We start from the raw sequence: 24,538 nt of genomic DNA, 5'->3' as shown, positions 1-24,538 counted from the left end.
TGGGCTACTCTATAACTGAATAATGGAAGTTCATCAGAACAATCTAACTGGAACAAACTTGAGGCAACTGTGAAACTGTATTGCATAATAGCATAAAAAGTTTCATTGCATGCAACCAAATTCTCATCTGCATATGTGTATCATACAAAGATAAAGTAGGCCACCAATGATTATTTATCAAATATGAGAAATGCAAAACAGTTGATTTTAACCACAAAAGAAAAGGAATAACAAAGAAAATTAAATGGGATGTTTTTTTTAAAGACAGAAGAGAGTAAAAAATAAGAAATGAAGGTATTTTTACTACCTTTAAAATTGGGTCTAATTCTGGCATCATAACCTGAGGTTCTTCCCATAAGCTTGTCGAGGAAGTCAGAGGGTGACATTGGTGTTGATCTTCCTCGAGGGTTTTCTGGTTCTTTGGATGCTACCAAACTGGAAAATAAAAAGAAAGGTAAAAGGAGACAGATTTTAGCAAATCGTTTGCGACAGTCACCAAGGCTTTGAATGCACAGGGTTATACTAATATCATCTGACATCAAATATTCAGATTTTCTATATAAGGTTTAAACAAAGCTGTTAAATAAGCTGACCTCATTCAGATAAGAAATATAAGTCTGTACATTAAACTGGCACTTAAAGTATTTAACAAATCATCCATCCTGAAGATAGATTTAGCATGATATAATTATGCCCATAGAGGAGATTTGCTTTTCCACTGCAGTAATGCAACCACTGTAATACTCACATAATAAACACATATACCCGTTTGTTGCATAACAATACCATTCAGGATTAACTAACATTTCTGTATTGCACAAAATGGTATATAAGTTACCTTAAAAACTCTATCTAATATAATTCTGTGTGCTAACCTATTTAAAGTGCACTGATCTTATGTGGCTATATAAACAGTTGTTGGCGTAGGAGTAATGAATTGGACTCTATTGAACTCTGGGGACAAAGACACATATTGTGTTACATAAAGCAAAACTGCCACCATAAGTCTGTAGTATTTACTTTGCGGAATGAGTGGAAGACACTTTTCTCCATGTATTATGTTCTACAATGAACTTCCGCAGTAAATTGAAGTTCTGTCAATATAGCGACAGATAAAGCTTGAGGGATGATTTATGTCTTGCCAATTTTCCCAATGTTGAAAGGTGTAGTGGTGGCCACAGACTAGTTAAAAACACATTTCTGAAAAGCTGTAGAAGTGACACTGCATTGATCTACAGCATTCAACAAATTATAATGGCCATTTCATTTAATTGATATTTTTGCTTAAATAATTAGGGGAGAAATGTCACAAAGGCAAGGAAAGTTGTGGGCGAAAATCCATTAAGAACATCTGTGCTTTTAATCCTTTATACTTTATTGTTATTGTTGGGAGCTCATCAAAAGGCAGGATTTTTGAACTGAATGAAAAGTTTCATCCAGGAAAAAGAACTGCAAAGCATTGAAAATGCATAACAACGCAAGGAAATATCAACTCCAATCCAACTTTTAAAATGCTTTTTTTCCCAAAAATGTACAAAGGTATGAGATGATATGTTGGAAGAGATTTATCAAAATCACATCACTTTATTATTGTTGACTGTTTAAAACAGCAGTATACCAAAATAAATAAATAATTACATAACTATAAAATACAGAGATCTACTGTACCAAAGTGGATAAATAGATTAACAGGACATTTTCAATTTCTGTACATTTTTTATTTTATTTTTAAATACAATACTGTACAAAAGTCTTAGGCCTCCATGACAGAATTAGATTTGTTGTTTTTCAATGTTACACTGTAAAAAAATCCGTAGAAATTGCGGCTGGGTTGCCGGTAATTCACAGTAGATTTAAATTTATGTTATTTACTGGCAACATTTTGTTCAAAGTTAAATGAACCTTTAACATTTACAAGTCTTTGTCTTTACAGAGTAAAACTAAAAAAACAGCATCAAGCAAAACATTCTGGGAAACAAAATCTGAAGCAAAAAACAGAAAAAGGTTGATGATGATTTCTAGTTCCCAGAATGCTTTGCATGAGGCTGTTATTGTATAGTTTTATTCTGTAAAGATAAAAACTTGTTAATATTTAAAATGTATTTAACTTTGAACAAACTCTTGCCATTAAATAACATAAATTTAAATCTACTGTAAATTACCGACAACCCAGCTGCAACAACATTGTAATTTCTACGGATTTTTTTACAGTGTATAGTGATCATATATAATTGTTTCTCAGTCTCTTTAATAGAATATATTCAGAAAATACAGGAAATGTGTATATAGTATTAAAAACTGTATAAAAATGTAAACTGATGTGTCAAGTTTTTAGAGCAATAGGAGGAAACTGCAGGATCTCTTAAACCTATATAAAATTAAATCTTAACTCTTTCCCCGCCATTGACGAGATATGTCGTCAATCAAGAGAAAACGCTTCCCTGCTTCTTTCCCTGCCAATGACGAGTATTTCCGTCTTTTCGCAATACTGCTATTATCCACTAGGTGGCCTTCCGCAGCTTTTTAAAACCGGAAGTATTGCCCTATGGCAAGCTGCTGCATGTCCGTGTCTGTTTTAAAGATCACTCTGAATGGGATCTCTATGAAAAGTCCGTCACAAAAATGGAATTATCTATAATGAAACGGGGTTTTTTTTGTTTGAAAGCAGAGGGTCTGTTCTTTCATTTGCTATATTATTTGTTTATATATATATATATATTATATGTTTATATAAATACTGGCGGTGAAAGAGTTAATTTCGTCTTTTTACTTAATTCTGCTCAAACACGCTCAAGAGGTCACACCAAACACAGACGATGCCTAAAGATGACATTTAGTCCTGAAATGTTTTTTTACACATTTCCTGTATTTTCTGTCTGTATCTTAATAAAATAGATTAAAAAAAAAAAAAATATGAACGTACATTCAAACTTCTTAAACAACAAGTCTGGTGGTGGTTACCTAAGACTTTTGCACAGTACTGTATGTATAAATCATTTATAAATGATTTAATCTATTGCTGCTCATTGTGTGGGTGTTTTTCAAATGTTAATCATTATTCACCTGTGACACAATTTGTTAGATGTCAAATGTTACATATTGACTTAATCTGTAACTTTTTGCCCGTTCTTCTCTCAAGCAGTAGGACGATATAGTGTTTTATAAAACACACCATCATTTTGTCTCTTGTTTTTTTTTTTGCTGACAATAAGTCAAAGGTCCGTCTGTGAGATTAAGAATAAAAGCAAATAAGCTCTCATAGGACATGATTAAAATTATTTTCAAAATGACTTTTAAAAATATCACTTTCTCCATCCCATAAATTGATAAAAGCACATAAATACTCAACACACGGACACACACATTCACCCACGCTGTCGGAAAAACACACAACTCTGAGGTTGCTTTGCTGAGCATGGATCAGCTTTGCTTGCGACTGTTCATAAAGCTATTCTTCTGTGTTTTTTAGCTCTATTGATTTCGTTTCCAAGCTCTTAAACAAAGGAAAGTCAGACCAGATTAAAGCAAATCAAAATGGACTGTAACTCGAGTCTTACTCGACACTTGGCTGGACAACACAAAGGATGAAACTGAATTACTGTCTACACTTCATCAATGGCTAATCACAGAGGAGGATCACAGTCTGTCATAAGTAGAAAGGAAATGTTTAACATCTTTCCAAGTCTGTGCTCTGTTCACTGTATCATACAATTGAAGAGCTCAGATGCAAAATCCTCAAAGTGCATCTGACATGTTTTCTTGTAAATTAGCATTTTTTATCAGACTTCTAATGGATTCTGCCAACAAAGCATAAACAGTTTGAAGCGAAAGTTGATGAACGTATAATATGTGCCAAAAGCTTTGGGTAAAATCATTATCCCATTTTTGTTGGAGGTGGAAGTTAGCGGCAAGCCGATCAGCAAAGAGCATATCCAGTTTGACACTTAGGGCCTGATTTAAACGGGGCAAACTAGCGTGAGAGCGCAATTCCAAAACACACCAATGAGAGTGGTAATCTGGGGGTCATTTATTAAAAAGGCGCAAATTAAATAACACAGGCGCAACAGCTGATTTTTCATAATGTCCAACGCAATCTACTAAGAGTACAAATTAGTTCAGGGTGGCAAACAAGCAGAGCTGATGACCCTCAGGTGCGGGTGATCTATGCGCTTGAGTTCAGCACCACAGACATTGCAGCTGAAAATGCTGGGTGTGAAATCCCAGCTAACGAAGCCATAGGACACTGAAAAACACATTCGGACAGATTTTATAGGCAGCATAAAGGAATTCTGTTTAAAATATAAACAGAGAGCATGTGATAACTGATCCCATATTTAAAAAATGCAATACTAAATTCTTGCTAAAAATGCCATTAAAAGGTGTAAAAAGTAAAAATATAACTTTATGGTGCTTCAGCCGCTTCCTTGGCCACCATTTAATTTTTTTGAACTCGACAAGGCTCAACCAATTACATTCCTCGTGCACGCCCACGCTTAGAATTGTGGGACAGGACAATGAAAGTATTGCTGTTTCTCAATTCCAAGAACGCAAAGAACGGACTTGCGTCCTCGTGGAGATCGAACTTGCAAGGCGGCCTCGGAAGAACGAACTCAGAAGGTCGCGAGAACACAGAACGCACTTATGAGAATTGAGATGTGTGCGATCTTTCTGTTTGTCACCTGACCTCCGCCATTGTTTTGCCGCAATGACTTCTGGGGCGTTAAGCGATTTCAGCACGCAAGTCTGCACTTGATGCCTCCTTGATATCAAGAACACATCCGGGTGTTTTCATGCGTCCTCTGTACTTGCGTTCTTGAGAATTGGAATGAACTTCGACTGTTAATGATGACGTAGAACGAGGACACGAGAACGCAAGATCGCTGAAGAACGCATATTGAGAAACAGCCTATCTCAGGAGACAGGAAGTAAACCTAACATTGGATTCGAACATGCCTTAATGCCTTCATGGACACATCTCTGGTATTGTGTGCCTTCTTCTAGTGACTCCTCTTTAATTTTCTCTAGCAAATAAAAATAACATGGCTTGGAAAGCAATATTTTTTAATAATATTTTCCTCTGCTATTCCAAATAAACTGTTACATGATAAAACAATCATCTGCTTTGTCAATTGCAGCCATTTTAAGCACAAAATGATTTAAGACATGGCTTTTTGGTGTTAAATAATGGCGCAAAAAACAGTAATATCACACATGCAAACATTAGTAAGTCGCCTTGCGTGAATCATTTAAATATTCTCCTCCCAAAAATGTTGCATCTGAAAGGGAAACTCCTTGAAATGCATATGCAATAACGTCAGTCGCAAAAATTACTAGACCACACCTTCTCAGCGCTAATTATCCACTGCGGGTCTTTAGTAAATCCCGACAGTTGTTGTTTAACGACAAAATGATGTTCCCTTAACTTTTTCCCCGCTATTGACGAGTTAACTTGTCAATTAAGAGAAAATGCTTCCCTGCCAATGACGAGTATTTCCAGCAATACACAATACCGCTAGTTCTTACTCTATAAAAAGTCCTTCACAAAAATGGAATTATCTCAGCTTTTTGCTTAAAATTTGGTGTTTTTTAAGAAACCTACCCATATTCAAAAAAGTTCCCACGAGTAGAGTGAGGAGCACAATGCTTTGCTTTTGATGTGTACACAGCATTAGGCAATAAAGGTTTGTCTTAGTGGTGCTGCGCCCTGACTAACTGTTCTAGCAAGTAAACAATCCACCTTCAATCTTTGGTCCAGGGACAGGAGTTCTTGAACCTTCAATTAAAAAGCACCTTCTCAGCAGAGAGAGACAAACTTTCAGCATCCCTCTTTCTCATTTTGCCTGAAACCCTCAGGACAGGAAGAAACACTGCTACCAGAGAAACCCTTTAGCTATGGATTTGCTTTTCCAAACCCATGTAGAAGTCACCTCTGGGTCCACATGTCTTAATGGCTTCCTTCAACCCCAGATGTATTGCCCTTGCCCTCCCCCTTCCCTCCCACTAATACCCAAGGAGGACTTGAGACAGTAACCATGGAAACCACAGCGCAAATATGCATCAATGGTGGTCAACAGAGCGAAGCAGACAGACACTGAAGCTGATCAAAAAGGATTGATAAGATGTATGACTGAGTTCTACATTGGTGCACTGAAGAAATAGTAACGTATTACACACACACTAGCATGCCCGAACACACAAACACACACAGTAATGACTTTTATACGTTACAAACTGTATTTCCTAACCCAACCTCTAAACCTATCCTTAACAGAAATATCTTCACATTCAAATAAACTTCTTGCCAACTACCAGTCATTATTAGTCAGTATTAGCAGACTGTCTGCTTAATGTCTACTTACACTTTATTATGATAATACCTCAACAGATATCCTACTGACTTACTACTGCATGTCAACTTATTCTACTAACCCCTTCTCTTAACAAATAATATGAGAATATCACTGATATCAGTACAGCTGGGATACATGAACAGAAAACATCAGTTCACAGTCTAGCCATTATCGTATAAGAAATGTAGCTTCACCTTTATAGTGTGACAGCCCTGAATCAAAACCATTTACAGGTACATGTCACACACGGCTCACTTCACATTCAGTCCCAGTTATACACATAAGCCAACAGAATCTGTGCACAGATGCACACAGAAAATCCATCCAGGATATCTGTAATGTCTCTTGCTTATTGATAATCTCAGGATCAATGGATGCAAATTGATCAACTTGCATTGATTTCAGCACAACGACTGTCTATTACCTTCATGTGATGCACACATTTATTCTTTTCTGCTACATTTATTTCCTGACAACAATTCTCTAACATCAATAATATATATCAATATACAACCTGTTCTCTCGCTTTTTGCCATGATGAATATTTGTCCTGGTATCTTCAGCATTCATGTTTTGAACCCTTTGCATTGGAATATTAGAAGAATAATTAAAATAATTAATAAGAACAATGATAATTGGTAGGTTTGCAAGTGATTGAAAAACCATCCAACCCACCAGCTGCATATTGCATGAAATCAACATGCATCACAATAACTATACAACCATCAGAAAATTATGCAAATGTATAACCAGATGCTTAATGCATGCACATCAACATGCATCACAATAATTATACAACCAGCTGCATATTAGACAAGTATACAACCAGCTGCTTATTGAATCAAGTCGGCATGCATCATAAAAACTATACAACCATATAACAGATGCTTTGCTTATTTTCCATCTCTTCTGTAAAACATATCCAGTTAGTACGAGCAGAACTAGCTACAGTTTTGTTGTCACCCCCTGTAGGCCTCAGTCTCATTGGACTGTCATTGCTGTGGGACAAACACCCCCCTCCCCTCCACAGGAAAACTGCTGGATCTGTGTGACCTGTCCTGTCACCATGGTGTGCGCTGTGTCGTCTCGCTTTGCTAATGCGAGGAGGCTGACCACAATTCGGCTCCTTTGCTTTTCAGTTTTGCACCATCTTTTAATGTTGTCCACTGTCATTTTTTTTTTAGATGGACCTGGTGTTGTTAGCTGACGGGCACAGACTCCCCATCACACTAAATTGTGCTGTAGAAGCTAATGTGTCTTTTCCAGTTAAAGTGCTAGTTATTTTTTAAAGGAAACAAGTAAGGGAGGTAATGTGTTGCCACATTGTCCACACCTTCTCATTGTGGGACTGTAATGTTTGGTTTGTCATTTTTTAACAAGTATAACTGTGACATCCCCTAGTCATACATTTATTGTGTGTTAATGATAAATCCTGTCATGCCAGCATGGATGAAACTTTGCCCTGAGATCATGCACCATTGCCTGGTAACCGATTCAAAATTAAAGTAAAAAACAAAGACAGGGAAATTAAACATAGAAATTGAATTTACTTTAAAGCGTTTATTTTGGCAGCTCTTATAAACACACAAACAAAAGCACTGTACATAATTTTATGAATTCATAAACATGGTATTTCATTTTGTGTTTCTAGAAGGAACATAAAATTGTTTATCAATCCGTGCTGGGATATTAACGGCAGATGTAACTGCATGTAAGGCTGGTATTGATGATGGTGGTTTAATACCCAAGATACCATCACCCCAGTGACTTGGATGTATGGTGATGAATGCCATCAAACAAATTGTTTTGTTTATAATGTATTGATTTAGTGGGTGCTGCTAGAAAGGCTGTAATTGTGATTGCTTGATTGAATAGGCTTTGTCTACCCTATATTAAATATGACATGTCTCAAGAGTTCATGGAGGATTTACGTTTTCATTTACATTTATACAAATGATGAATTGTACAACATGAGCAATTTATCTACCATAAGTGACCACTGTGATTCTGACTTGGACAACGACTCGTGTATTGACTATGACTTGAGCACTATGACTTGGCAAGTCTTTATACCTTTATACCTTTTTAAATTCATACATAAGTGATGAGATCACGTTAGTCTGTTCTCTGGAGCATCTGGCAGCGTCTGATCTCAGGTCTTATTTGAAATGCACACTTTCATTATTTGTATCAAAAGTGTGTGTTCATGTGAGTGGTCAACCACAAAATTGGTTGTAGAAATAACTGCAATTTGGTTGAAATGGCGTCGATTGCTTGGAGATGGTGTTCTGTCTAAGCAGTGTTTAAATTGTATCTGCAGTGGTAAGTTATCCACTTCACAAAACTTAAATTCTAGTGAAAACCCACAGGTAATTTTCACCACAATTGTACACAATTGCATTACATGATGTGCAGTACAATACAATGTAATACAATGTTCAATGGCTGATTTTCTGTATCAATTATAAGTTTGATGTTGCTATTATAATTTCTATTCATCAGGTGTTGGCAGAAAAAAAGCTACGATAGAAGCTTTGCCCCTGCTATGCCATATAAAATATCAGAAAGGTTGCCACAACCTTACACAACATTACACCATATGTGGAATATAGGAATTTCATAATAAAATAATTCATTCCATAGACGTAATGCATTTTATACCATACAAACTGTATATTCTATTTCCTTCCCCTAACCCAAACCCTAAACCCAACCATCACAGAAAACTTTCTCCGACTTCACATTTTCAAAAAACATCACTCTGTTTGATTTATAAGCTTGTTTCCTCATGGGGACAATTGGTCCCCACAACGTGATAATTACCAGGTACACACACACACACACACACACACACACCAAAGGACATGAAGTAAGCTTATCTGTGGTTATTGCTTGAGGTTTTTCCAGAAGATATTAGAGCAGATGAAACTACTATTATAAATACTTTTGGTTTGTCTCTAAGGTTACACATACAAGCCTTTGTACCATGTGTTGCTATACTTGATTCTCATAATTCATGCATTAAACGTGCAGTGTGTAAACTTTAGCGGCATCTAGTGGTGAGGTTGCGAATTGCAACCAACGGTTTAATCCACTGCTCACCCCTCGCTTTTGAAACACATAGAGAAGCTACGGTAGCCGCCACCAGACAAACATGTCAACGTCGGATACAACTTAGTAAAAAAATGCCTGTTAAGGGCTTCTGTAGAAAAATGGCGGCACAAAATGGCGGCTTCCATGTAAGGGGACCCCCAGTGTATGTAGATAAAAAGGTCTCGTTCTAAGGTAATAAGCACATAACGGTTCATTATGAAAGGTCTTTATACACCCCTGATAATAGTTTTGTATATTATTTTGCATTTCTGTCAAGAGATCCTTCTAAAAATTACACACTGCACCTTTAATTGAAATTCATTCTTTTTAGATGCTACAATAAAAAAAACAGGGCCCACAAAACCGCTAGCCCGACGTCCCGGGACTTTTGTGCATAAAATGCCACGAAAAAGAAAGTCGTGCCATGGACACGAAAAACTATTTATAGAAATTGTGCTGAGTGACACGGAAATTTTTTTACGTTCAATGACACAAATAAATGTATCATTTTTTACTATAACACATCTTTCGTGAGATCATGTTGAAATTTTTAGCTCATTTAGAACCCAATATTTGGATTGATGATTGTAACTTGATTATTTTATGAAAATATTATTTGTGTTTGATAGATGATTTCTTTCAATTTTCTACATTATAAAAATAATGTCATTTTGTATTTGGGCTACTTGCAATTATTTCAGGCTACCGAAAAGTGCCTGCCCAAAGGGCTACCAGGGATTTTGAAAATTTTCCGAGCCCTGTAAAAATCTGCTAAAGCCAACAAACTTTAGAGCATTTCTACAAGTAGCATTTCATCCTCCCCCAACTTGCCATCAATCATCAATTTAATCAAGAATCAGATACAGTAGCCATAAGATGTCTTTCTGGTTTGGTAGTCTCCATCACAAGACAAACACTATGTGTAATTAAATCTAAAACATTATCAACATTCAAAATTTTCGTCTGCCAAATTCTGAAGACTGGCCTATTTTTCCTGATCCACCCTGTGGAGTCTGCGGTTATTGAAGTTACATTCAGGTATAACTGCAGCTCCTCAACAGCATGTTATCTTTTGAGAGCTGCACAGCAGGAGGGAAATGCTATAGTCTGCTACCAGTCACAATCCAAACATGTTGCTTGTCTGGTTACTGTATGTGAAAGAAAGCAAGTCTTCTCTTCTTCCTCTTAAGAAGACATGACAATTGTTAGATGTACTGCTTAACTCCTGTCAATTAGATACGTTTTAGCTGAGAGTGAATGCTTCCTGTGAGTAAAACTGTCTTTTTTCCTGGTTACTGTATCTCTGTCAAAACACACACACACACACACACACACACACCGCACGCATACTATATAAAGCACAAGGTCAGGACAATGGAAGGTTTAATAATTCTTTACTTACTCTTAATCTCAGGAGCTTTCTTTCTTTCTTGTTTCACTACATAAATGGTATCTTATGCACATTTACTGTAACAGTTCATCCTTATTTCTTTGTAAACATTCTGTTTACATTATAGTGCATTTTTCAGGAAAGTACACTGCCATACACTTCTGTTTTTGCAAAGAGATATAGGTCGAAGGGTTTGTAGTTCAGTGAAGATAAGTCAATTCACTACTGCTATTAATATTTTAACACTTTTCTGTTTCTGTGTAATTGCATGCTGTCTCTATTCCTCGATGTACTTTGGTTTTACTTCACTAACTAAAATGACCAGAGTCCCCATGGATTCTCTGTCTCAATCTCCATATTTCATGTAAGGCCCTCATTTCCTTTTCACTCGGAGAGCTAATACGCGGACTGCATAAATCTCTCACTTTCCAGAGCACTGAACTGCCCTTTCCCAGATGTTTGATGTATGTTTGTTTCCAACAGTTGATAAGATCTACAGTATATGACATCTCTGTTACCGTGTTGATGGACAAGCAGCCAATAACTTTTGATAAAGTTCATGATATTTGAAATACAAAGAGATTATACGCTTTCTGAATCCATGGCTTATGTTGGGATGCTCCTATAACCTACATAAACTTGCCTATATTACAGTAAACACACACAGTTATTATTCTGTGTCCATTAGCACAGAAGCTGGACTGTGAACGCACTGCATCAATACTCAGATCAATGCTGCCACAGAAGCTGCCCTCCATCAAGATCACCTCCTGTGATTTAATATCCTCTTTGAGCTGCATCTCACATACACACAATGGACAGATACAGCATTGTTAAAACAGGGCCAGATACAACCTCATGCTGCCAAAAAAAAGGTTCATGTCCAATAGGGTAGTGTTATCTGGCAAAAAAAATTAAACTATTTGAAAAACTGGACAGCTAAAAATTTGGATCCACAACTTGATCCACTGGACCTGATACAATGACTGTTATGACAAATTTTTGAGCCAAGTGTATTTTGCATGCAACCTTAAAATCAGCGAAGAATCTATTCATCTGCACTCTTAGAACGGATGTGTTACAAACAACACACTAAATGAGCCACAGAGAGCAAAATATTTCAGTTGACCGTTCACGCATTTAAGAGGCACCAAAATGATGCACCAAAATCTACAACTCTGATTTTGGTCCCCAACCCTATTAATTTCTGCTGTAAAGTGGGCATTTTTAACATGGGGGTTAAGGCAATTGCCTTTTGAAGTCAGTCTCTAGCAACCAGTCCATGAATTGCCATTTAAGTTACTTCCATGTTGGCTTCATGATAGAGTCCGGAAGGTTGCCCCTTGGTACTCACTTACACACCAAAGGTAATGTAAAATCGTGAATCGGATAATAGATGTTCTTCAATGAATTATATTACAAACCCAGATACAACACTGACGCCATCCTCTGTGCATGGTCGGGGCAGTGGCAACTTGTGACTTCTTTTCTAAAAGAGGCACGATGTGAAACTCATGAAAACATCGTCATGTGTGTGGATCGTCACGTCAAAATACGCGCCTGCTACAGACGTTTCGTAAGGGTTTATGATAAAATTGCATGTGCTAGATAATCGCTTAATTAATTAAGTGTTAGTAAGCGCAGGCACGTATGCAGCAGACACCTAGTATGACATGTCACAAGATGCGCATAGGAACTAGATGTAGTTTTCTAGATTCACCCCTTGTGGCGGCGCAGACTCACATATTATAGTGCATTTCTGTGTCATATATATAAAAATGCGTTTCTCTAATAATTTGATATTGCATAAATATATTTTTTATCATTTTTAAAATTGTATATGCTTACAGTGCAGTTACTATAAAATGAAGTGTGAAAATAAACATTTATGTTTCATAAAGCAGTTATTTTATAAAATTAAGCAGCATTAAACAGTGGGTGTAAATAAGCATAAATGCCATTTCAAAAGTAGCTTCTGCCAATATGTCCGTATTTTCACTTGCACACTCACACTGTGCCCCCTATTAAACTGGTGCATGACGCCCCTGATTGAGAGGGTAAAGTTACACTGATCTCTAGTTGTTTGGTTTAATACTTTACAGTCCTTACTCAAAGGCCTTCTTTAAATCTTTACTAATTTATTTTTCTGAAGCTGGCATTAGGGGTGGAAAGTTTTCGGTAAATTTCTAAAAACTTTCAATGGGAACATAATCTGGGGAATTTTGAAAAATTCCAAATTGGAAACTTAACAGGAATTTATGAAAATATACGGGAATTAATTGGAAATTTGGGGAAATTTATATAAACTATATCATATAATATAAACATAACATAAATACAATTTTGTTTGGTCATAAGCAGACATGCATGCAAGGTAATACAAATTTGGAAGAATCCTAATACTTGCGCTTATTAAGCCGTGGGTTTATTTGATCAAAAATCCTTATTCTGTATAATAACAGAAGTTTGGCTAGCAGAATGTAGAAGAAAGAGCACCACAGCTTGAACTAGTAACATGAGCCTCATACATTTTCAATGAAATATTGCTATCTTACATTTAAATATATATGGCTAGCTAGCTAGCTAGCTACTGTATGCACACATTTTGCTAGTTAAACTATAATACCATAGATTAAATATATTTATCCTAGGGGCTGTCCACACGGAGACGCATATCACTGTATATGTATAAATTTGTTATCGTATTGCCGTTTCGTCCACGCGAATCTGGCGTTTTGAGAGAGTGAAACCGCAATTTTTTGAAACCGGGTCCTAAAGCGGATAAATCTAAAATCAACACCCTTGCGGTTTCATGTGTACAGCCAATCCGTATATTTTGTGAAGCGAAAACGTCATCAAATTACTTGTCGGAAGCGTCACACGTAACAGCAACAACAATAACGGTGGACTACGTGATTGTGTTCGTGCTACAGAAAGCCTACTAGCTTTATTACCGCAAAATCTATTACTTCTATGCAATTGTGGTGAGCAACAAGCGATAATGGACAACACCATACGTTGGTTATGCGCATGCTCAAAGTCTTCTTCTTCGTGTATAGTGTATATCTGTGGCAGAATTACAGCGCCCCATACTGGTCCGGCATATATACTACACCGCTTTCAGACGGTTTCAGTGGTTTCGTGTTTATGGATTTTTTTTTAGAACAAGGAAAAAAATGATCGGATAGGGAATGCACCGGCTTCGTGTGGACAAAGCCCTAGTTTTATCATAAAAACTAGTTTGACTTGATTTTGTCCTTGGGCTCAAATGCAGCAAGTGTGGCTTCTGTGGTAGTCAAGGCCTGGAAAATGGAGGGGAATACCCCTTAAGTGATATTTGGAGGATCTTTTTATTTTAGGTATGAGGCGGGGAGGGAGGGTAATTTTTAGAACCATTTTTTTAAATTATCTCACATAAATGTTTTCACAGTCAGTGTATTTGTCTTTACAATAGTATAATATTGTGGCACACAAGCTTACACACAACACAAGGAAGTTTTAAACAAATGTATTTTATTTTTTGTGAATACATGCAAAGATGGACATTTTGACATAATTTTGTGTGCAGGATTCAAGAAATTATCTGTGCATGTTATGGAAGAATGCAAGTAGATGTAGGGTGTGTGACCTTAATGGCCCTTTAGTAAGCAGTGTACTGTGTCCATGTGACTGAGGAATGTGCAGGGTAGAAATTAAACTGAAATTGCATTAAATCACATGAGTGATGCATAAAAGGGCACCAATTATCCAATTAATGATTTTTCATTTCCTTTAGTGTGTAAGTGTGTGTTAGTAAAGCAATAAACCCCAAGAAGCAGTGGGTTACCAGTGCATTTTATAACAGCTAAGGGGCGTTGTTACATCATGGTTACATCATATGCATAGCAGGGTTTCACAAAATAAAACAAAAATAAGTTGTAATTATATTAGTACAAATATTTCTCTTCCGCCAAACAAAGTAGTTCCTCAGAATCAAGTGTGGCTGCAACAAAGCGCGGTTCCCAACCAACACAAACGCAGCAAAGACACAATGAAAATATAATTTAAGACTGTGGTGTTTATTTTTTATAAATCAACATTCATCTAAAATATACATTAACATTTATATCGTACAACTGTTGAAGTGATGATCAAATATGCTTGGAAGCATGCTTAACGCTTTCCCCGTCAGCGTTTTTTTTTTTTTTAAAGTTGGCACCCAGTTTTAGTTTAACGCCTTACAGAAAAATTATCTTCTTTAAATAAACATAAAATATCAAATGAAAGAACAGTCCATCCGCTTTCCAAAAACAAAAACAAAAAAAACGTTTCATCCTACCTTCATTTGTTCTCTTATCAGTTATCACCTCTCAAATTTTCAGATAAAAGCGGAGATAATTCAATTTTTGTGAAGAACTTTAGTAAGAGATCAGATTCAACGTTATTGTGTCGAGTGAATGCGTCAGTGTTCAAGTTGGGTAAGATTGCCATCTAGTGGATAATAGCGGAAATATCAATAAGACAAAACAACTCAGAGAACGTTTTCTCTTTATTTACGAAATGACTCAACAATATTTATTGACATTTATCTGGATATCGCCATAATTGTGCAAAGGTAGAAAAATTAAAATATGATTAAAGACTGTGGTGTTTAGTTTCATAAATCAGTACGCAGCAACAGTGGCGCAGTGATACTTGTGATGCGGTCTGAACCGTGGGTTTACCTGGGTATTTTATCACGGCTTAGAACGCGTTTCAACCAAATCAGAATGAAGAACCAGAACGAGCCTTTTATAATACATGTTAACGATGTGCAAAAGGTACAAATTCCAAAGTAAACGATGACGCGAGTCATCACAAATGCAGACATGGTTTTAATGTTTTAAAGGCAAGGTGCATGATTTTTAAAAAACACTTTGGAAAAGGGGGTCTGGCCGAGTACCAAAACACACTTGTAGCCAACCCGCAGTAAGGGGCGTGTCTACTAACCGACATTGTTGCCTGGGTTGCGTATATGTGGGGTGGGTCTATCAAAAGAGGTTTTGTACTTGTAGCAAGCGGCTGTTGTGGTCCGCACGTAACTTCCTGTAAACTCCGCTAAGAATAAATAACAACAAAGTTCTTTAAACTTTTAAACTAAAAAACAACACATAGATTACCTAGAAAACCAAAACATTTGTTATTTTTCGACAAGGCATTTGTGCAAGAGATCAGTTTAGCAACTAAAGTTCGGATCCAGTCATGTATCGCGTCAGCGCACGTGCGTCCGATAAAACCGTCTATAAGAGCACTGAATTCATTAAATGTATAATCTTTTGGTGTAAATGATTGTATTGTGTGTTCAATTTGATTGGGTACAGTCTGTGAAAACAAATTTCCTCTAACAAGGACAATAAAGAATGAATCTGAATCTTAAAAGAAGGTCCAGATTCTATTGGGGTAGAGGCGTGTTTTTTTAGGGGATTTCAAATATCAACATTGGCTTTCAGACCGCCTTTAATATCTTTAGCTTACTTAATCTGTCACGATCTGCTCCAGCCGTGCTGGCAAAGTTGATCGATCAATTTGGTCAGCTGCAGTTTGTGGATCAGATTCAGCTTGTATTGATAATGTAGTAAAGATTATATAAACTAACCTGTCAGCATTGCATTGTGAGCTAATCTTCAAAACATGGTAGACAGCGTCACATTTTTGGCTGACGTCAAAGTTATTCAGACCAATCACAATGTACAGATTAGCTGGCCAATCAGATGACACTGCGCTTTTCAAAACAATGAGCTTTGTACAAAATCAGTGCGTTTAAGAAAGGCAGGGATTTATGGAGCAACAATAATGTACGGTGTAATGTAATGTGTTTAAGAACCATAAACCACGCGAACACATTGTATTATACCAAATACACAAAATAATGTTGCTTTTAGCAATGTAACAGGTGCTCTTTAAACAAAATTATGCTGCAAGATTTTTTAACTACGTTTAGGTTGCCTGTTATTCCCAGTTTATTCCAGTTAATTCACATATATTCTCGTTAATTTCTATATATTCCCATTAATTCCCATGGAAAGTTTCCAGCCTTGAAAATTCCCGGAATTTTGCAACCCTACATACTGTACTTGAAAAAAATACCTTTCCATGTTTGCATCAGCATTTCACTGAAGGACTTGCATCACTACGCAAAAAACAAAAAAACAAGTCTCTGAAAAGTCACTCCGGACTATAAATCTCAAAAATGTTCCTAAACTGAAAATGGCTCCTCAGATGAACACTGCTTCTGACTAAATATATTTTCCATGATATCTTGAACTATTGAACAAGATGAACTATTCACCCCAGTTAGTTTGCTGCCATTAAGAAACAAGTTAAGTGGACAGGAAAAAGTGTCCTTCAAGCACATCTAAAAGGTGTAGACACATCTACTGATCATGTGGAAAGAAACCTCAGACTGAGCAGCGTGTGACAGCATTGACACTGAGGCGCGACAGAGCTGTATGCTTCACGCATCACCTGCCACATTGACAGTTTACTGTAAATGTCACACTTATAGTTAATTTTCACCACTATACATGAACCGTGATCAACCTGCCATGCAACTTACTGCTCCCACAGCATTCACAATACAAAAAAAGATATACAGAGCTACAGAGTAAACAAATGTAAATTCATCTATACCTCAATCTTTTGCATTTGTTTTTATGTTCTAATACTGTCTTCTCTTGTATTTTAGTGTGAACGGTGCCTTTTTGTTTGGGTTAAATTAGCTTAGCCATTGGCTTGGAGCGTTACAAAAACTTGAACATTTTAAGCTGCTTACAGAGAGGGCAATGTCTCGGTCTCAGCATTCAAAAATTCTGAAGAAAGTATTCAAGAGAAACGGGGCTGGCAGAATAACTCAAAGTGCAATCAATGCTTTGTGACAAAATCTTTTAAATAATGCAACAGGAGCTACCTAATCTGCCTTTTAGGATATGCAAGCTGACATAGGAAACAGAAAAAGAAACAGGCTCAAGGAAACCGACTAAAAGGAACAGAAACAGATTAGTGTCGTTGCAAGCTGAGTGGTTTGTTTAAGATGGAGAGCCGGAGGACAAGGCGGCCCAGTGGTTCTAATGCACATGGTGAAAGGTACACTGGCCGTGGACTGACAGCAAGCAGAAACTACGAGCAGCTCTTCATGCTGGGGGGTGAACCGCTCTCGTGTATTGGAACATTCCGCTCCAATGAGCGGTCCGGCAGAGAGACAATGAAAGAGAGAGCAGCACAAATACATGAACTAACATCTGGCTACATTATGCATGTTTGTCTGCATTTCGGAAGTATTATCCCCTATATAGATATTTTTCTAGTTCACATGCCTCATCTTTTATGTAATGAATTCCCTCTCATAGTCTGTAACAGAAAATTCATGTTTATCAGATGCTTTTAACCAAAGCATTTTTTTATGTTCCCTGTGATTCGGACCTACCACATTTATGCATTACATTTATGCATTTCGCAGACACTTGTATACAAAGCAACTTACAATGCATTACAAGCTATACATTTTTTCCAACGTGTGTTCCTAACCCATGACCTTTTGCACTACTAAAGCAATGCTCTGCCACTGGAACATACAACCTTTGCAATTGTTAATGCAATGCCTTCCCAAATGAGCTACAGTATAGAAATACTATTAAAGAGCCACACAGATCCAAAAAACGAAAATGACATGTATTGCCGTGTCATGTAGGTGTCCATCAATGTAAACAATGTGCAAAGTAGTTGAACCAAAAAGTGCACGATTAATAAGGTTATTGGCTTCTAAAGTAAGGAGTCGACTCTGAATCGCTGAAATGAGTCATCATATGGATTGAATCTCCTTCCTGTCTTTATCCACGTAATACAAACACTTTGCATAATAATCTCCGCCTACCGCCTTGCCCGGGAGAAACGAAAACTATGACCTGCCCACAGACACTTCAGCTAGTTAGTATGTAAACATCATATCACGCTGTGTTTTCAGTTTGTGTTGTTTTCACGACCAAAGGATGAAGATATGAAGAATCAGTGGTTAAAATTACTTTTTCAAAGAGGGATTTACTAAACGTTTGGCTGTGAAGAATCAGTGGTTAAAATAAATTTTTCACGGAGGGATTTACGTCTGGCAATGAAAGATGGTTCCGTACCCGCTTTATTTGTAACATACGTCTCCTAACCACAACCTGTAAGTATGTTTATTGTCCCCCGAGTGTTCTAAAATGTCTAGTTTACTGTAATGTCTTACCAGTAAGCTGCGCTAGCAATGCATGTTGCGGTTAAACTGTGGCCCGGTTAGCTTAAGTTACACTCGCTTAAATGAGTGTAAAAATGTTATAATTTTTATAACTTGGACTAATGATCAATGATGTGTATTGATGTCGTTGTTTAAACTCTAAATATACTGTCAGAGAGTCACGTTAGCAAGCGGCTAACGTATGTGCACTAACTTAGTGTTTACATTTTTGCTATGGTGGGGTTAGCTTACATACTTGCTTAAATGAGTGTAAAATGTTAGTGTCTGTCGATGTTTTTATTGCTTGGATTAAGGATGAATGATGTGTATTGATGTCGATAATGTCTTGTCAGTTAATCATGTTAGCACTAGGTCAATACATGTTGCACTATTGTTGGTCTGTGCCACTGATCTGTGGTCTGTGTGGAGACTGTGTCAGTTGACCAATCAGAGCAGAGTAGGCTACTGAAAGGTGGGGTTTAGACAGACTGTGTCATTGAACGACTTTACACGAATCGTTTGGGGATCTCTGAGAAAAGGAGTAATTTTAGATGAATATTTTGAGAAAATTACAGTATTTTTCGACCTTGCATGCATTTAAACCTGTTGTCCGGGACTTATAAACAGTGATAGGACGCTTTAAAGAATTATAGACACCTGACCAAGGCCGAGTCCACACGGACACGGGTATATTTATAATCGGAGTTTTCCCTAAAAAAAATCCCGTCCACACATGCTCGGTTTAAATTAAATATCCATCCACACGATAAAGCAAAAGCACGCTATCAAGCGCTGTCAAGAGCATGCCACACCAGCAGGCGGGGATATAACCCAAATCGTGTTCCGCAATATAGTGAGATAACTCAGCATCTATCTGTATACATGTTAGAAGCTCTGTTAGCGCAGTTATTATTAGCAAGATACGTCGGCCATTGCACTGAATCATCAACAAAGCAGTCAGCGGAGCACAATCTTGATGTCTTTTTGATAAAAATACCGTGTCCGTGTGGACTAGGCCCAAAAGTGAGAAGTGTGATTCAGAGGCATTGCCTTTTGGTACATCATATCACAACGTTACATTACAGGTGTAATGAGTTCAAGTTCTAACTTCAGGTCATTTTTCCCATTTTATCTTTTATGTGCTTTCCTGTCCAGATAAAAAAAATCCATGACTGTTTTTCTATTGGAGCAGATGACACAGTGGTGCACAGTGACCTACGCTGTCTAATGCCGATATGAGTTTGTCCTTGTGTACTGGGTTACAGTATTTGAGTTGGCAGAATTGCTGCCACAAAAAATTCTCTAATAAAACAGACAGAGTATACAAAGAAGAAAATCTCCCATTTGTCAGGTGTTTATCCACACTGGTACCAATGCAGACTGATCACAACAGTACATAATTAACTGAACTGTCTTTAGCCCATCAACCGGTAATGAAACTGTCTTTATTACGATACATGATAATACTCCCAATTGTTATTCTGCTTGCAAATTACTGTCCTTAACTCCGTTCTGTATTTATGTCATGTTATGATTAATTAATTGCTTTGCTTTGTATTCAGATCTGCTTAATATAGTTGTTGACAGTTTAATTTATGTATTTGTGTTACTGTAAAACATAAATTAGTAATTTATGAAGCCAAATTAGAAACTGTGTGATGACAGTTAACATTATACTGAACAAAGTGAGATAAACCAAAGTAGCAAATTATGTAAATTAAGTAAATCAATAATAAAGAGGTATTACATTTTTTTGCAATATTCCATGCAAACTTTAAGTGTCGACTAAAACATTTCATACTATGAACTTTAAAGAGCAACTATGGTCTGATTCACGATTTTACATTTCCTTTGGTGTGTAAGTGTGTACATGTTAAAGGAACAGTATGTTAGAAATGTATATCAATTAATCATAAAATTGCCCTGATATGTCACTAGACATTAAGAAATCATGTTGGCCACCAGTTGTGTGATGGCAGTACCAGTTTTAGCCACAAGTTTTGTGATTGCAGTACCAGTTTTGGCCACAGTCCTACATACTGTTCCTTTAACGATATGCAAAAGTTACAAACCCCAAAGTGTCATGACACAGTAGGAGAGTCAGGACGCAAACGCAGAGTTCAAAATAAATAACATTTAATAATCCAGGTGACGTAATCGAAGACACACACAAAACACGGCACGTACTAGCCGTGACATTACCCCTCCCTCTAGGAGTGGCTACCAGACACTCATTACAAAAACAAACAAACAATGTCTGGTAGGGTGGGTCCAGGGGAGGGATGGAGGGCTTGGAGACCCTGACGAAACCGGCAGCCGCCGGGACGAAGCCAATGGGCGGTGAGCCGGCTGAACCGGAGCGACCCTCATGAGGACCGAGGCAGACGAATTACCCCCTTCTGGGAATCGCCGGGGATCCAATGTCCCCGGAAGTCGCGTCTCGGGAAATGGGCTCCCTCACGGTGGTGACCACCCCGGGGAAATGATCGGGCGTGGTGTCCGTTCCGGGCCCCAGTCGAGCACAGCGGTGGACCTCCGAGGAACCAGAGTCGACGACTCTACCGTCGAGTGGACCGCCTGGGCCGATCCCCCTCTCGCAGGAGCGAGTGATCCCCAAGGACATCGGGACTGGCAGCGTGCAAGACCCAATGTCACTACTCCCCCCTGATGAAATACTTGGGGAAGCAGCCCTCCCCGAACTCGCTGCGTCCAATGCTGGCCGGAAGATTCTGTCATGACACGGTAGGAGAGTCAGGACGCAAACGCAGAGTTCAAAATAAATAACATTTAATAATAAAATGGGAAACAAAAACACGAGGAGTATGAACAGGTAAGCAACACAGGACCATCCAAAATATGACATGGGGAACAGACAAGGTAGTAATGACAATCTTCCAGCGACAAGTGTGACACAGACAGCAGTATAAATACACAAAGACTAAACAAGGAACAGGTGAGATGAGCAATCAGTCCGTGAATAGTCCAGGTGACGTAATCAGAGAGACACACACAAAACACGACAAGGACAAGCCGTGACACAAAGTAAATAATGATACAAGTTATCATCTTCAACACAAATCACTTTTCTTGGACTAAAACAAACACACGGATTGTAGGCAACATTTTACTTCCTGGGATTAGTGATGTAGACTAGACCGACATTACTTCCTCCCGCTTTGGACTCTGTCAGTTAACTCCTGTTAGCACTGCATTGCGACCGAATCTTTCAAACATGGTAAGGAGCGTCACATTTCCGGCTGATGTCAGAGGTATTTAGGTCAATAACAACATACAGGTTAGCTGGCCAATCAGGGACACAGAGCTTTTCAAATCAACAAGTTTTGTACAAAATCCGGAAAAGAGGGAAACATGGAGCTAAAAAAATGTACGGTATGTGGAAAATAAAGTGTTTTTATCATAAATCACGCGAACACATTGTATTATACCAAATACACAAAATAAAGTTTTTTTTTATCAATTAAATAGGTGCACTTTAATCAATAGGTTTAGCACAAGAGACAGTTTTGATCCTGTTCATGTACTTGTAAATCTTTGTCAGACCAGAGGCACATAACAAGCAGATTCTTGATAGGTCTGTGCTTAGTGCTCTGGGTCAGTGCACACCTTAATCCTTTCTGAGGATTGACTGACAGCTGTAAACCCATGTGTGTTTGGGGGGTGGTATTAGTGCATTTTGCCTAATGACTTGTATGGTCATCTCTGTGTGCGTGCGTGCGTGTACGTGTGTACTGTCAAGAAACTGAAAAATGTGTTGCGCCAGATCACTTATCACTTTTGGAGACTTCTGCACTAAGCAGAGAATGTCAGCTGTGGAAATTAGAGGGTAAGGGTTTGGGTGTATAGAGTGTACAGACCCTTCAGATTAAATTAAACACAAAGATGTTCTCCAAACCAACAGGACAGTGAATGCTGACAGCCAACCTGTTGTGGAGTGATGCTAAACCATTAAATGTTGACAAGAGAAGCGCAAGTCCTTCACTTCCTATTTGCACTGCCCATTTCTTTACCCTCTCTGTTTTATTGATTGGAAGGTGTTTCAAAAAGGACAGGCTCGGCATACCAACATATCTATCAATGTACGTCTTGAAAACTGCTAAAGCCATATAATTGACTGTTAAAGTCATTCAATATTATAATGTAAATCAGTCTTTTCCTTGACCACAATTGTACTTGAAAATGCCTGAAGTTAAAACGCTCAATTAAAAATAAAATGCCACCCAAAACAAAGGTGACATAGACATTGCAAGTTCCATATCAATAATTTTAGATTTTGCACCAGTGTGGGCTCAGGGATGGAATATTTTTCCACCTTTACTCATTCTTAACACTCACATGGTGCACAGAAAATAAACATTTACCAAAAAATGTTGTTTCAAAAATGTGAAAATGAAGCATGTCTGTAATTCTGATCCTTTATTTGGGATTTTTAATGGCAGACTGGTCCCTCTGTATTACAGTGTCAATGAAAATTACAATGTATCACCTGTTACACTGAACACGCTCATCAAAACTTTACCTTTTCGACTGACATTATGAACCTGATGTTGACTTGGTGAATATAAATAAAGCATAATGTTCATAGCACTCTATAACTTCATACAGGTAAATTGTGTAGCATCATATTTATTTAACAAGACAAATGATTGTGCCCTGGACTGGAGATCTGCAAATATTTCTGCTTAAAAATGCTAAAATATTTTCTCCACATTTACAATGATAGCCTACTGTCAACTTTCTAACGCTTAAATATCAACTAATTACAATATTCACCGGGTGTTACCTTAGCAAAATTCCTGTTTCCCACGCAATGAATCCCCAGACAGCCACAGAACGCAACCTTTCCCGAGTCATCTCAAGACTTCGGTTGGGTAGACATGCACTCCTCTGTGAACGCTTGTGCTCTCTTCAGGACCTCTGGATTCTGGACTTCAGCACCCCGGACAGCGCTCCGGCTCTTCTTCATCCACTCCAATACAGCGTGGACTCGTTGCGCGCGCCAATCGCACTGAAAGCACTTTTGCGATCCCTCATAATCTTATAAAGCTAAGAAGCATGTATGAAACTTCCCTCGTAACATCACTGGAGCAGATGGAGTGCGTGCGGCAGCTGAAGTGATGCTTGACATATTCAGACATATCTCAACAGAGACCGCCCCACGCAGCGCGCGTGACTGACAGTGCGCTTCTCCACTGTAAATATGCATGTGCGACGCTTAACGAATGGGAGAATTTGGATAGTTTGCTTTATTCATGCCAGAACAACTAGACTCGAGTTTTGCGATTGATACTGAGTTTAACAGAATACCGAATTGTGTAAATTCAACATTGTTGTCGTACAAAACACGTGTTATTGCTAAACTGAATAACTATACTTTAACAATAATTCTTTTCTTTTTTAAACACATCAACACTCATGATACCTATCATAATTTAAAATTAAGTTTATTCGAGTGAATAA

General features: G+C 37.8%; 1 protein-coding gene across 1 annotated transcript in view; it reads right to left on the bottom strand.

Annotated features, from left to right (window-relative positions):
* glra3 (glycine receptor, alpha 3) overlaps window positions 1-24,316 on the bottom strand; it is a 56,892-nt gene extending 32,576 nt beyond the window's left edge. Inside the window, exons 1-2 of the mRNA XM_055205075.2 lie at window positions 23,862-24,316; window positions 308-435 (exon numbers count right to left, since the gene is read on the bottom strand). Of these exons, the coding sequence (XP_055061050.2) occupies window positions 308-435; window positions 23,862-23,932 (199 nt within the window). The 5' untranslated portion in view covers window positions 23,933-24,316. The remainder of the gene's footprint in view (window positions 1-307; window positions 436-23,861) is intronic.
* Window positions 24,317-24,538: the final 222 nt, after the last annotated feature.

This window comes from Misgurnus anguillicaudatus, chromosome 3, assembly GCF_027580225.2.
Source record: "Misgurnus anguillicaudatus chromosome 3, ASM2758022v2, whole genome shotgun sequence".
In the NCBI taxonomy this organism is placed as follows: domain Eukaryota; kingdom Metazoa; phylum Chordata; class Actinopteri; order Cypriniformes; family Cobitidae; genus Misgurnus; species Misgurnus anguillicaudatus.
This window is presented reverse-complemented; position numbering and strand designations above follow the sequence as displayed.